Source organism: Meriones unguiculatus, chromosome 2 (assembly GCF_030254825.1).
Source record: "Meriones unguiculatus strain TT.TT164.6M chromosome 2, Bangor_MerUng_6.1, whole genome shotgun sequence".
In the NCBI taxonomy this organism is placed as follows: Eukaryota; Metazoa; Chordata; class Mammalia; order Rodentia; family Muridae; genus Meriones; species Meriones unguiculatus.
The window spans coordinates 19,454,708-19,470,635 of NC_083350.1; the positions used below are offsets into that span (position 1 = coordinate 19,454,708).

Genomic DNA, 15,928 nt, shown 5'->3' on the forward strand with positions numbered 1-15,928 from the left:
AGTGCTTCGGCCTCACTGCCCACTGACCTGCCTGCTGAGCCCTAGAACCGTTAACCTCATTCCCACCTTTCTTAACCATTTCCTTTCACCAGCCTTGGCTCAAATTCTACCTTCCCTGCCAGTAACAAACTCACACTTTCTTTTAAACACCAGTGACACCTATACTCTAGCGCTATGAAATGAATGCTATCGCACTGTTTAATAACATAAATCTTCCTCCTCCTCCTCCTCCTCCTCCTCCTCCTCCTCCTCCTCCTCCTCCTCTTCTTCTTCTTCTTCTTCTTCTTCTTCTTCACTAACTGCTCTTTTTTGACTCACCTCCACGTGGCCATCTCATCCCAACAAAGCTGTGACCTGCCTAAGGGCACAATTTTTCCTTAGTCTTTCAACATCCTCTCTTCTGTCATCCACAAGATAACGAACAGTACATAGTAGCGTTGGTTGCTTGTAGTATGCAGTGATACTCCATTATTCAATGAAAATATGTTTCTTTGGGACCAAAAATTTCAAAGTGTTAAAGACCCCAATCTAATAAAACCCTCTACTATCAGATGGAATAAATGTGGCAATGGAGTGACAGCGAAGACATGAAGAAGACATCTTGCCCCAGATTCTGCATCATATGTCTTAGAATGCTGATGCTTGTAAACACCCCTATTTTTGAAATGCATCCAAAATGTTCTCGCTTTCAGTGAGTGTAAACGCCAGGAGAGGTGCTGGGCGCTGTTAGCTTTTTTTGACTGTGAATTCCATTTACACACACCCTTCAACACTGCTGGTTCTTCTGAAGTCATTCCTCCTAAGAGTCTCCTTTCATGTGTCAGTTTTGTTGTCACAAAGATGTATGTTTTATAGGCCAATTTAATTCATTTCCGAAGAAGCAATACGAAAAAAAAATGTGGTTCCCATATGTCCGTGCACATGATATGTCAGCCTTGCATGATGGCCGACTTCTCTCATCTGCCCCCTTAATACAGCTGCGTTGTGGGGGAGGTAGGGAATGGTAGGACTTGTCTTAGGAACTCTAGGCTTATTCATCCCTTAAGAAGTTTTCGTGCTATGGATGTAAGTTGTAGCTAAGCAACAACATAAACAATGCCACAGACCTCAGCCCTACGCCTTGAGGCATCTGGCAGTGTAATCCAGGTAAGGGTAATGGTCGTTGATAAACGTCAATCGTGGAAAGCAGGAAATGACATAATCCTATGTGAACGTAAAGGGTCCAGCCCTTATGACTCCTCAAGGGAGAAAGAATAATAAGGTGCCTAACTTTGGGATCTGTTGCTTTCTGAGGTCTTAGCTTTCCCTGCCCTGCTGAGTCACTGACTAAAGTGAGATGGGTGAGGAGGAGGATGTGGAACTGGGTATCAGTTGCACATTTCTTCCAGGGAGTAATGGAAGGAAGGTAACAAAGGGTGGATGGTCCAGGATGTTCTCCTGCACCACAGCAACGGTGTCCTGTCTGTGCTGCTGTTAGTGAAGGAAAATTTGCTTCAGTCAGATGATTACAAGAAGCATGTTTTTAAAATGCTTTGTTATGTGCTGTGGGCAAATAAAACACAGGCTTGTTTTCCAACCACACACACACATACACCACACATAACACAGACACGCACACACACCAAAGGTCAGCGTTCTCAGCCACATCAGTACGATGATTAAGAAACAGTTTTATGGGGACATCTTTCTGCAGAGCAAACTATTACTCTAAGAATTCCCAGGCAATGGGAGAAACAGACCTATGTGGAAAAAAAAATGAGTAATGTTTTGGTTTTGTAATCTATACCTTTGTATTACAGTAATGCTGTACAAAAGAAATGACTGAATTATCTTTCCCCATACTTCAAAGTACCATTTGCTTTTGATGCTATTTAAAATCTGTAAGAATTTTGAATCTTGTACAACACGCTGTCATTTGCTTATTTTCTTAGATATCAAAATGCAATTTGTAGGTAAACAGTGTGTTCTGGGCAATGAAAATAGACTGTGTTCTAAACGTGAAACACAGCTCATTTTTGCTTGGAGCTTACCGAATAGTGAAGTTGGACAGGCAGTCTCAGCATGGCCCCTGGACAGCAGTAGGAGGGAAGAGGCTGTTCCCAGGAGGCTCTGCAGGAAGTGGGGTGTCCACTGGTGCGTTATGTTTACACTCATGTACAATGCATGAGGGAGTGTAATCCAGGCTAAAGGACAGGCAGGGGAAGAGGAGGCACTAATGCGAGGCAGCCTGCAGAGCAAGCAGCGTGTGGGAGAGCACAGGGGCCACAGTGAACTTTCTCAGAATGAAGAGAAGATTTGCAAGCCTGTGAACAGGCAAGAGATGAAGCCTAATGATAGATGAGAATGGATCCTGCAGAGCTTCCTTGGCTCAGTGGGGTGTTTTGGTACTCTCCTAAGAACCACGTGTAATCATTAAAATGTGGTTAGTGAAGGAATCACACAATCAACAGGAAGAAATGAGGTCTCCCTGAAACTGGACACGGGCAGCTTATTGAGATGCCAGTTGAGGGTGAGAGGTGATGGGCGTGAAGTTGGTGTAGCGGGACACAGTGTAATAAGATGAACTAGTGAAGAAGTGTATGTTGATGCAGAGTGGAGAGGGACAGGACTGTGCCTCCAGCAGCCTGAGGATGCCCTTGACAGAAAAAGAAGACAGGAAGGGGAGCCGTTTAATTTGGGATGTATGATGCTAGAAATGCTTCAGCTCTGTCTATGTAGAAAAATCCCTACAACACATGTGCAAAGGACCATAAAAAGCCAAGTCTACACATCGTGGGTTGGTCAACATACAGGCTAGAGCTAACCCAAAGGAGTAAATTCTGTCTTCCAGTGTGTGTGCATAAAATGAGAAGGGTCCAGAATAGAACTCTGAGAAAAACCAACATGAAATATGTATAGAGTAGACTAAAAATGAGAGACCAAAAGTTAGGAAATCGTCGAGGAGAGCAAATGTCCTACTTCTCTATTTCAAAGCTAAGTGTGTTTCTGAAATTCAGTGTTAACTTCAAACCTTCCCTGGTCCCTGTGTGCATTCTCCAGTCTCATCCAGCGCTGATGTCATTGTGGGGCTCAGCCCATCATTATCTTCACTGAAGTCAGGGCAGGGCCAGGGGAAGGACCCATGAGAGTACATCTTAGCATTTGTACAATAGTATACTCTCAGCATCCTCCTCCGTGAATGCATATCTTCACTTCCTCTCTTCTGTATTGTTTCTTAAGTCCCTCATCATCTTCCTCTTCTCATGAGATTCACACACCTACCTGAGGAACTTTTACCCCAAAGACTGCTTTAAAAACAATTCACGAGCCCTTTCGAGTGCTAGCTTTTGAGGTGGTGTGGTGTGTCTCAGCCTGATTATGTGCCTGCTTTTCTTCTGTGCATAGACAAAAAAAAAAAAAATGTCTAAAAAGACTAAGTTAAAATCCACTATAAATGGGCTAAGATTTTTACTGTGCACCAGAGGATGCCATAAGAAGAAGAAGAAGAAAAAAAAAAAAAAGATTCCAAGAGGCTGTGATGGCAAGTTGGTGAATAAATTAAGTCTATATTATTGCCATGGCACCATGGCCCAAAAGTGGTGTTTAAAAATCATCTGCAAGCAAATCTTCTCTCCCTGCCCTAGAGCCATCTCTCACACATCCATTAAGTAAGATAAGGGTTTGCCGAGGGCATGGAAGGTATGTGTGGGAAACAGTACAGTTTGTCCCGTGATTGTCAGTTTGGGGACTGAAAAGCACTCACTGTGCTTCGTCGGCAGGTTCCGGAGCCTCACCACAGCCTTTTTCAGAGACGCCATGGGCTTCTTATTGATGTTTGATCTCACCAGTCAACAGAGCTTCTTGAACGTCAGAAACTGGATGAGTAAGTGGGTTGAGTGATACAGGGGCTCTTCGGGCTTCTTCGGGACTCAGCAACTCTGTTTGCTTGATTGCCTTGTGGGATGCAGCCACACGTTGCCTCTGAAGACATGAACATAGTGTGCCCCTGCCGACAATGGTGTGTTTAGAGGGGTGGCTTCGGGGTCAGTTAGTAGCGTGGGTCAGGATACTGTTTTCCTTTGACATTCTTCTCAGAGAAGCCTATGTGACTATCTCACTACTAAGGTCTTCGGGATTTTAGTTAAGCAGACATTACTCTCCTTTGTCCAGGAAGTCTTGAGGATTTTCATTTTATTTTATTTTTTTACAAAGTGAAAGAAAACATGAGTAGACAAGGCACGGAGAGCAACCATATTGTTTCTTGGGAGGGGACACTGGTATAGAGACATGTTCAGGGGTGAAAGGGTTAACTAGATTAGGCACTATTCCAGAGTATAGTCAGCCATACCGATAAGGCATGATGTGGGAATCAGGAAGCCCTCATTGGGATTTACTTGGATAAAATGTTGCTAAAGGCGAATAAACAAGATGATCACTCAGGAAAATGTTTGTTGTGTGAGTGTGAGAACTTGTGCTCAGGAATCCATGCAAAAAATGCCAATAGTGGTGCAGGCCTAATCCCAGCACTAGAAAGTTAGGAGGTTCCCTGGGCTTCCTGGACAGTCGCTGGATCCACAAGATCCAGTTTGGAGAGAAATCTCCAGAAACAAGTAGACAGAGGCCACCTGAAGAATCACGTCATAGTGAGTTCTGGTCTCTAAGGCAAGCAAGTACATGCGCATACACATCTGCATACTGATACGCGCACGCACACACAGACACACACAAAATAAGTAAGCTGTTCAAACATGAAGTCAACTCAAGCAGAGAATTCTCCCGCCTCCCTCTCCAGGTCCTTTCCCACAACCTTTGGGGACAATGACTTCATATTTGGCTTGGAATAAAAGCCAAAGTCCTTCAGCTACACCGTGAACACTGAAGCCCAGCTAGCTGGCTTCTCCCCCAGTCCTAAGACTCCAACCACTGGGCCCCAGCCACGCGGGCTCCCCGGACAGCAAAGCCCCCTCTTTCCTAAAGATGTTTGCTCTTCCCTGTGTCCCCTCTACCTGGATTTCTCTTCTGCAGTTGACAGCCCTGTGCTACATTCTTCCCAAGACTTTGCCTAGACCTTATTTCTCTCTTCGGAGAGGCCTTTCCTGACCCACTTCTCCACCTAATGGCGGACTTGTCCCTCTGTGTCCCCTCAACACTACACAGTCATTTGGACACTGCCACCACCCAGCATCTTTACCAATTCCCAGAATTACTGTGCCATTTACTATTTCCAGCCTAGAACACATGCGCTGGGGAAGAGTAGGCTTCACCCTTGCTCCCAATGAAATGTCCTGGATCTTTCCCGGCACTTTTTAGATGTTCAGACTCTGGCTATGTCTACCTATGTCTATATGGCTACATTTCTGCTCATTATAACACATTAAACAAAGCTAATAATACACTAAATAAAGCAACAGGTAAAAATTTACCTGTGTTTTGCATGTGAATCCAGTACCCAGGTGCTGCCAGTAGGGAAAATATCAACAAAGCCTTAATGTTTATCGTAGGATCTGTCTTTATTTCTTTTGAATGTTTTATGTCCTTATCCAAATTCTGGCCCCTTGATTAGATTCTGTTGAGACCAGGAAATAATAAGATTATTAGATTCTTCCAGAGTATAATTTGTTTGTTGTTTTTCAAAGCAGATGATCCTCTCCCTCAAGTCTCCAGGAAGATATTATTGAGATGTAAGATAATTAATTGCCATGCCTAATAACCTCTGAGTTTCTAACACTCAGGTCTCTGATATTACAGGATAAATCTTTCTGTGCTTCTATCAGGCATGGCTACACAGCACACAGGAGGCTGTAATGAGGTGGAAAACACAGGTGGACTGGTCGCTCTTTCCTTTCATCTCCCTCACTTCCTGCTTTCCTTTCTCCTTTTCCCTTCATCCTTCTTTCACTTCTTCCTTTGTTACTTAGTTTACTCTCTCTCTCCTTTCTCTTCCTCTTTCTGACCCTTTTTCCCTACTAACACACACACAGTTTGCCGAAAGAAAAGAAAAGAAAGATCTTATCTTAAATTTGGTCTAGTTTCTCAAAACCTGTCTGTTTCATAGATCATCACTTTGATGTCAGGAGAGGAGAAGTGTCATCTAATGGAGCAAGCAAAGGGACATATATGAAAATTATGTGCTGTCATTTCCACTAATATCTGAGGTCCCAAGGGCAGAAGCCACATAGGTCAGAGGGCACTTTCCTAGGTGTCAGTGTGCATGTTTAGGTACTGGGTCAGGTACTTCCTTCATACCTGTCTGTCAAAGCTACTCTTTATCATTTGGAGGCATTGGCTCCATTTTTTTAGATAAAGAAACTATGGCTGAGGAGAGGCGATGACCAGGCTGATCTATACAGTAGCCAACAAAGCTGCGGATGACCAACTGGGTTAGGAATCTGGAGTGTGAGCAGTCCTTGCGTGGGTCATCACTTGTGTGTGACTAACCCATTGCTTCCATCTGCTTTTCTACCAAGGCCAGCTGCAAGCAAATGCTTACTGTGAAAACCCAGATATAGTATTAATTGGCAACAAGGCTGACCTGCCAGACCAAAGGGAAGTCAATGAACGGCAAGCACGGGAGCTGGCTGAAAAATACGGGTAAGTCGGCTTCTCTGGGAACCATCTGGCTGGTACAGAGAGGAAGCAGAGCCATGAGACAGGCAGTTGAAGGAGTCTCCGTGGATGAGAAACAGCAGTGAATTAAAAAGGACTTTTCAGGCTGAGGGGAGGGCCCACTGGGTAGAGTGAGGAGCTAAGTTTGGATCCCCGCTTCCCATGTAATAGCTGGCCAAGGCAGAATGTGTGTGTAACCCAGTGCTGGCAAATGAGAAGAGGCTCACTAACAATGCAGTCCAGATAAATCAGTGAGCTCCAGATCCAGGGAGAGACACTGAGACTCACAAGCATGCCTGCACATGTATGCATATAACACACACGCACACACCTGTGCACACACACGCACACACCATGCCACACCTTCCAGAAGTTATATTATTAATATCTAAGATGTAGTGAGTCTTTGCCGTGCATTGGCAATTGTTGCTAGACTCTGGCTCACTGAGCTCCTCATAGCTGTGTGTAGGAAACATTGGAGTCATCATCTTTTCTAGAAGAAGGACTGAGTTTCAGCATGATTAAATGCTGGGTAGAAGGACCAATAACTATTAAGGAACAGAGCTTAAATTTAGTTCAAGGAATCTCAATCAAGGCTTATATCCTTAAATTCTGTGCTTTACTTCCTTTTACTTAGTAGTTACAAATATGAAAAAAATAATTTGATATGGCCTGGCTAACGGTACAGTTGACTGGCAGCTGGAAACAAAGCCAGCCACTGCAGTTGCAAACTGACTTCCATAGCAGAATTCGTTCATGTTTTTAAATTTAAAGGAGTTTAATCCCCTGCCAGAAAGATCTCATTTGGATAGTTAAAGCTTAGATCTCCTTGCAACTGATAATTCTAAATGAAGGTAGCTTGCATTCCCACACTCATTCAACTTCAAAATCAAACTCTAGGTGACTGCAGAGAGAAGCAGAATGTTAGTGGTGCCGCTGACCCCTGGCTTGGGTGTGTCTCCTAAACCAGGCTGAGGAGATGGCTCACTGGTAGAGCCTGTCTACTGTTTTAGTTTATTTCACTGTTTATGCAGTGCTGTGATATTGGCTTCAACTTTCTGGCAACCTCCTCTCATGGTTTCCCTCACAACGGGGTCGTGACAACTTGAGAGAACAATTCACCAAGGTTTCCAACTTGTCAGCAAAAACTGATCCTAAGATATCTTCACCAGCCACATACTGTACGGCAGTCACTTGTATGTCTTGTATCTTTTCTGATCTCTTTATTTAAAATTATTTCTCATTAAGATTTCGTGTGAGACTATTTCCTCTTGAGAAGCCCCTGGCAAGAGTTGGGTGGTTCTCTTTTCCCTAGATACCTCTCTTTCTGTTAACCATTGTGCTCAATTTAAATTTATGACACAATTTTTGTTCGTAAAGAACAAAACTTTAAAAGCTGAAATGTAATTACATCATTTCCCCATATATAAATGCAATCTGTTGAATTTGTTCTTTGTGTGTACACTGGGAGAGCAGGGCTGTCCAATTGGAATAACCATTTAGAGTGCTCATCTTTGAGGAAGACTAATTTCCCCTCTTGGCAGTCTTTAATTGATGGTAGCTCTTCTTCTAGAGGTGAGTTCCCATGCACCTTCCCTATTCACATCGGCATTTCAAAAGGTGATGTCATTGTCCAGCTTTTATTTAGGTATCTGTATAGTTGAGGTATCACTGGTGTAGCTTCCCTGACATTTCCAGGAGACAGAATCTCACAGCATACTTCCTGGCCTTCACCTTAATTAACCTCATCTCTGGGACTTGAGAGATGGCTTAGTCATTAAGAACACTTGGCACTCTTTCAGAAGACCACTTTAGTTCCCAGAATCCGAGGCAGGTGGCTTATAACCACTTGTAACTCCAGCTCCAGGGGACTTGACACCTTCTTCTGGCTTCCTTAGGCAACGTGTGCATGTGCCTGTGTATAAACACACACACGTGCATACAAACATAAATACAAATAAAATATTTTTAAAATAAATCTCAAATATTTAAAAATGATTTTTATGTGATAATATTACAATCTACATTATTCAAGAATATAATCAGTTCAAAATGTCACAATATAGTGACTGCATTTATTCATGGTAACATTGTATTCTTGAAGAATAAGTTTGGATACTAATAAAACATGATAACCTTCTTAAGCAATAAGTTTGTTAATTAGCTAGAGTTAATTTTTCTGTGACGCATATACAGTTCAAAAGAACGTGTTACATATGATTCTTTGATACGATTTTACAGGTCATTTTAAAAAATGAAATCTGTTTTTCATTTTTCTGTGCTAGCATACCATACTTTGAAACAAGTGCAGCGACAGGGCAGAATGTAGAGAAGTCTGTGGAGACCCTTCTGGACTTAATAATGAAGAGAATGGAGCAATGTGTAGAGAAGACACAGGTTCTGGACACTGTCAATGGTGGAAATTCTGGAAAGCTGGATGGTGGAAAGCCTGCAGAAAAGAAGTGTGCCTGCTAGACACTCAGAGGAACCAGTGGTGGAGAGCCAACCCAAACCCTCTGCCCTGAAACAGTGGCGAACCACAGCGTTGTTCTTGAGTAGGTCATGAACAGTGGCATGTCTTTCTCCTCCCACCCCAATCTATTTTAATAAAGCCAAATAGTCGATAGTGTTAAAAGAACTGTACTGTTAACCTGACTCCCTTCCAAACCAAAAACAATCAAAGTTTTCCTAAGGTGTTCTCACTACTGTGAATGCTCAGTTGTATTTTTATAAACTTGTGTATATGAAAAGAAGTATTAGTGAGTTTTAAATGAAAGCACATATTACTGTCAACCTGGAGAAAGGAATAGGCTAACTAAAAGGAGAATATGAATGAGAATTTGAAAGGATGATTTCTGTTTGCATCTACTTGTGTGGAGCATGATTCATACTTCTATCTTTGCATTGGGGAAGACATATTCCTAAAAATGGATACATAGCAAAGACTTCTGTGTGGCTTATTAAGGATGATTGTGTATTCCCAATAACTTGTACCAAGTGACTGATAAGATTGTGGGTGGGTAAATGGTAGGCTTCTGTAGGAAACTGTGTAATAGTGCCATATCTATATTCCTAATAAATAACAGAGAGACAAGAACAGGACTGTAGATGGAGAAGTCTAAGGGACATTCCCTGCAGGAAAATGAAACATGGGAATATGGCATTTGAACAGGTTAAATTAATTACTTAGCCAAATATCACTGAAGCAGTTTACAAGCTAGTATCACCAGTTGGGACTGGCAATGCCTTTAGAGGCTACAATTCAAATGATTTGAAACCTCAGCATTGCTTCTGATGGTGCCCAAGTTCACACTTTATTTTTACTTTTTATCAAATTCTTTTGAGTCACAAGAAAAAAAATTAAGCATTTATTGTATATATATTACAAATGTAGTAAAGCAAACTTAAGATTCAGTCTTAAAGTTTCTAAGTATAAAATTTGTTGGTGGTAGAAAACAAAGAGTGATTATAAGTTATGGCTTTGGCTTCATTTCAGAAAAGCGCTGGAAATTCTAAATTGTATTTTCCCTCTAAGCCATCTCACCCCTGCATCGAAGCAGTTACAGAAATGAAGGTGTGTTCATAGATCAATAACTTCAAAATAATTATGGACTAATAACTATGGTTGCCCTGAATTTTCATGGTATCAATCACAAAAATATGGTGATGCTTCATTCTTTATTATCAAGTCTTTACCTTGTCTGGAGAAAAAAACAATAACTGTAGTTGAGATGTACTTGAGGAAATAGCCAAGATGGATCTGGGTTCCATCTCACTAAAACTATAGTCAGTTATTTTTCCTGAAATCTGTCTTTTCTTTCTAGAATTAACCACAGAATTATTTCCCACTGACTTGTTGTTATCACTGTAAAACCTCATATTGTATTAGTTTTCCTAATCTTCATTTGTGGTACATATAAGTCAATCTTATCAAAGTGGCATTTCAACATGTTGATCAATTTTACCAATAGCAAAAACAATATACTCTTAACAACGACAAATTGTTTCCAAGCTTTCTGTTTTTATAGTGAGCTTACCATTTGTGAAAGGATAATTTCTCTTCCTTTAAAATGTTTTCAACCTCAAACTTTTGCACACCTTGACTCCTTTAAAAGTAACAAACATTGCAAAACAAAATTCCAGTGCCACAGTCAGCCTCTTTCTGTTAACCTCCATCTGATGTAGAGTCAGTTTCAGCAACACAAACAGGCCCAAGGATATGTCTACATAAACTGTTTTGAAGAGAAGTTGGATCCAGAGTTGTGCCAACTAACCAACACGCTTCAGAAGCTTAGATGGGATTCGCCCTGGTACAGGTCTCAGTGTCCACAGCTCAGCACTCCAGCATGTACTGTTGCCTCTAAGTTGGTATTCCCTTCAATTCCCAACATCTGGGATGCTCTTTAGGATCACAGTGTCTGCACCATAAATGTAGAAAGCTAACAGTCAATTTTTGTAGCATGTCTTCTGGAAGGAAAGTGGAAAGAAATGACCATGGCTATGACAAAATCTGGTGAATATCTTGAGGTCAATATATTTCTTATTTTGAATTGAAATCATACCAATATGATGGTTGAGTCCTATGATGGTGAAAGAATTTTTAGCTTTCCATCTTTGAGTTTATCGTTGTGTTCTAGTTACATTTTTAGTTTGCTTATACCGAGATTAGCAAGATTCTTTCATCTTCAGAATAAAGATTTTTCAGAACCCATTTTAAGAGCATCATTAATAACTGTAGCATGAAACAAAAGGGGCAAAGATACCTGTAAATATGGGAATGTGCTTATAAGAGTAATAGGTATTGGATAATAAACTCAAGAGGGTTGACCTTCTAAACTGCCAATGAAAATATTCTACTTACAAACACTTGGTCTAGAAATATTCCTGTCTGTAAACTTTGGCATCTGACGTCGAAATCTGTTTGAACACTGTTAGAAATGTATTCTCTTGTGATTTCCAGATTCTGGTTCTGTATACTTCATCATAGAATTGATCTGGTGTCACGAACATTCTACTTTAAAGAGCTGCATATCTCTTTTATCCCACCACAACATCTATATTTTTAGCTAAGATGTCTTCTGTTAATAATGACCTCCCAAATGCTTTTTAGTGAACTATATTGTATTTTTGAGAAGTATATATTGTAGGGACACTTCTTTCTGATACCAGCCCACATCTAGCGTGTTTACACTGGTTTTGATGTTTACAGTGTCTGAACTCAGTGCCTCAAACACCTCTGTAACCAGTTCTGTCTCCAACCACATAACTTGTTTTCTCTAATCTTAGGTCTCTGAAGGCCCTCACAGAGACAATAATATGGCAGAGATCCATCTGATATTGTTAGGAAAGGATGTAAGAGCATGATTGGGATCTGGAGAGCACTGCAATCTGTTACTATCATGTCGCTGATTAGAAATGTCTTGAGAGTTAGCTACAAATGGGTACAATGCTATTTTTAATTTTATACGAGAATGCTCTTCTGAAAAATATACGAAACAGTGAAGAGAAGATAATTTGGTCTTGGTCTGCTTGTGGTAACAAGCCATGACTAAGTGAAGAAAATACTCTATGTTGGGAAATAAGCTTCTATCTCTCTATGATGGTTTCAAGCTTCATAATTTACTATGTTAGCCAATTTCCTTTTAATTTACTGCAAAAAAAAATCCCACCAAAACTAGCATTTTAAAGTTTATCTGTTAATTTTTAATTGTCTGGGACAATCTATGCATCAGTGGATGACTCTATTTTACTCTAATGTTATTGTTTGCCAAACTGTATAGATAACACGACTGGGAAGGGGTTATTCTAATCAATGTTTTGTTGTCCTTTGTATCAAAAAAATAAAATAATGAATTTGACTATAAGTGACAACATAAAAATTCTGTAATCACAGTCTCATTACAAAGACATTTAAGGTCCAGGTTGAGCCTACCAGGAATTGGCAGATTTTATGAGGCTTTATCTTTATCTTCTCTGTAGTATCCAAGGGCCCCAGTTAGAGGCAGCTCTGTGTGGAGATACAGTGTGTGCTTAGACAAGGAACAACCGGAGCCCGCCTGTGAAGGGGACCATTCACTCTTCTGTGCCTCTATTCTCTTAAGAAAGAAAAAAAATATGCCTTCCTTGCTGTGTATAACACCAATTTTGAGGACAAACTGTCATTCATAGAGGATTTTATAGTTATATTCCAACACTCAACCTATAAAGAAGTAACATTTTGAGTCTCTGGTTCCCTGAACTGTGTAGTAACTTCATAAAAAGTGTGGAGATATACAAACTCAAACATAGGGCCCCTGAGTAGTATGTTTGAGGACTTTGATTTGGTCCTCAGGCAACAGCGAGGGAGTAGGGTTGAGGAGGAGCTAATTTTAACCAAAGTGATAGAAAACTTGAATTTTGTCTTCTACTGCCAAGCTTTATAAAGTTGAAAATGGCCTAGTAAGTCTCAATATTTTAAAGAAAGCTTTATCAGTCTTAAAGTTGCCAAGAAACTAGCCATGGTTGCCTAAGAATTTAGTCTATTCTACTTCCTTCTTGATATTTGACCACAGTGATGTCAGCTCATTTCTGAGGTGACTTTGAAGAGCTGAGACATGACAACTGAGCATTAGGTAGTAATCAAGTGTTATTTCAATGCTTGGAGCTGCCTGTCTCATAGTGTAGAAATCATAAACACTGCTGGGCATAGAAAAGACTTCAAAATTACTGTCATTGAATTCTTGAATGTGTCCAACAACAATTACATTAATGATCAAATACTATGAATATAAATAAGAGTGATAAGCTAGCAAAGTCAGGCCACTCAATATAGAAGAACATGAAGAAGGCCATAGGTTGACTTAGGTAGAGAAAGAAAACATTTATCATTTTAAAACTAAATCCATGGAAATAGTTCTTCATTATTCTTATCTGCTTAGTAGAATTTATGCCCTTCTAACTACACAAAGAAAAATATATGACTGCCAAACATTTAAGGTACATAGAAATTTTTTATTTTGTTTTTTTTTTTGTTTTTGTTTTTACTTTTGTTTTGAGAAAGGGTTTCTCTGTGTAGCCCTGGCTTATCTGGACTCACTTCGTAGACCAGGCTGGCCTTGAACTCAGAGAGATCTGCCTGCCTCAGCCTTCCTGAGTGCTGTGATTACAGGTGTGCACCACCATGCCTGGCTGAAATATTTTATTTACTGCATATGCATATGATTTTCTTAATAAAGCATACTTTTCAAGCAGTAACATTTAAAGACTTTACTGCAGCTTTTTTTTGTACCAACAGTTTATGACTGAGATGTTTTGTAATTTCATATATGAAAAGATTATTAACAAAAAATTAAGGAGCAACCAACCAATATTAAACAGTACCAAAATGGTGGAACCATTTAAAAGGATGCCAATTTTTTAGGGATCACCTATAGTTTAAATTTGCTTTTCTGCTTCCTTTCTGTGAGGTCGTGAGTGTTGTGGTTAGCACCTCTCAGCTGACTTGATTTCTCAAGATCTTTAGTAAGTATTACAGGAGCCAGATTATCTGGCCTTCACTAAATGGGGCCCCTATTTAACCAGCAACTGTTGTCCTCACGTCAAACACTGTATAATAAGGGGCTCAGTAATGTATGCTTATCATTTCAGTCCATGTGATTCTTGTTCCCAGATGCTCTTTAATAGAGAAAGGGAAATACCCAAAAATGACAACTTAAGGACCATGTGGCTTAACAAACTTTAAGTAGCTCATAAGATTCAAAAGAAAAGTACCACAGAAACTGGTTCCTTTCATAAAAAGACACCATTAGCATAAATTAAGAATAATAAATTTGCTCCTAGGTTGGGTCACTTGTCCTGATAAGATGTATAGCAGGGCCATCACAGTAAGGGTATTAGGACTGCTAAATGGACAGGAAGTCACCTTCAGGTTGCTGCATTTGATTGACCATGTATAGTGTATCTTACTGTTGAAAAAATATGAACTCTGTTTCAATTAATGTGTCATCTTGTATTTCTTTCAAGGAAATTTATTATGTTCTATGTAGGATATTACAAGTTGGTTAAAATCTCATGTACAAATAAAATTTCATGTCTAAAAGACTCTTGTATTTGAACGTAAGAAAAAGTAAATTATCCTGCTTTACATTACGTGCTGAGAGTAGACTTTCTCACAACACTGACGTGCTCTGTGGTATCTCAAGAGCTTATCTTCCGGTAACACCATCCATCTTTTTAACCTGAGCATGTTTGTTTCATCTGCTTTCTATACTGATCCCAGTGTTGTCTAATGCTTTAAGTGTAACTTAAGACTTTGAGTGTGATGATTCAATGTGTTCCTGAACAGGCTGTGGTTCCTGACAAACACTGTCAGGTCATTGCTTGTATCAATGTTCCAGTGGCCTCAGAAATCATAGCATCCCATGATTTTGTGGTGTCCGGGTTTGCACAGTACTGTTGACAACTGTACCTAGTGATTGTTACTGCACACTTTTCCAATAAAAACATGTTTTTATCAAGTATTCTGTGTATTCAAATCAACTTTGTGTGCATATGGGTATTGGATGCATAGTTAGCAGAGAGCAAGATACCCATATCAGCATGAAACGTTTGAAGCATTAAAAATGGAATCCATTTGGAGCAAAGCAAACATTATATGAGTTCAGCCAAGTGACTTTTATTAATCTCTAAATGTTTTTATTCATTGTTTAAAAGCTGAGCATTTCTATTGAAATCTTTTAATACTTTCGAATTAAGTCGGGCATGGTGGAGCATGCCTTTAATTACAGCACTCAGGGAGGCAGAGGCAGGTGGATCACTGTGAGTTTGAGACCAGCCTTGTCTAAAAAGCAAGTCTAGGACAGCCAAGGCTATACAGAAAAACCCAGTCTCAAAATACAGAAACAAAAAACAACTTTCAAATGATACATTCATTTAAAAGAGAGGACTATATGTTGAGGTGTTCTGTCCATAAGCATGTTCACATTCCTTATCCATCACAAACTGCTGCATCATGATGGCGACCACTGTGGTCAGAAACCGGTTCAGAGCCTGGCAGTTCAAGGCCCATTCTAAACCAGAGCCATCCAGCTTCCCCTCACATGTCCATTTGCCAAAGTTTCCTTGTTCCCAGAGTGAGAGTTTCTTTCCATGCGCTGCTTACCAAGATAATGATGAGTTTTTAATTTAAAGATCATCAGAGATCGCTGTGCAAGAAAGTAAACCCTTGGCCTCACATTTTCAACTTTACTGCTCAGTGTTGCAGTTGTGTGCAGAAGAAACATTTTTTCCATCTGAGCTCACTCACTCTAAATCAGTCAATACAAATCTCTAAGGTCTTGCTTTCCAAATGTCTTATAGATTTTTT

General features: G+C 40.2%; 1 protein-coding gene across 3 annotated transcripts in view; it reads left to right on the plus strand.

Annotated features, from left to right (window-relative positions):
• Positions 1-15,080, plus strand: part of Rab27b (RAB27B, member RAS oncogene family) — a 145,558-nt gene extending 130,478 nt beyond the window's left edge. For all 3 annotated transcript variants that reach the window (XM_060377080.1, XM_060377081.1, XM_060377082.1), the window contains 3 exons: positions 3,759-3,862; positions 6,447-6,570; positions 8,871-15,080. In XM_060377080.1, the coding sequence (XP_060233063.1) occupies positions 3,759-3,862; positions 6,447-6,570; positions 8,871-9,060 (418 nt within the window). In that variant the 3' untranslated portion in view covers positions 9,061-15,080. The remainder of the gene's footprint in view (positions 1-3,758; positions 3,863-6,446; positions 6,571-8,870) is intronic.
• Positions 15,081-15,928: the final 848 nt, after the last annotated feature.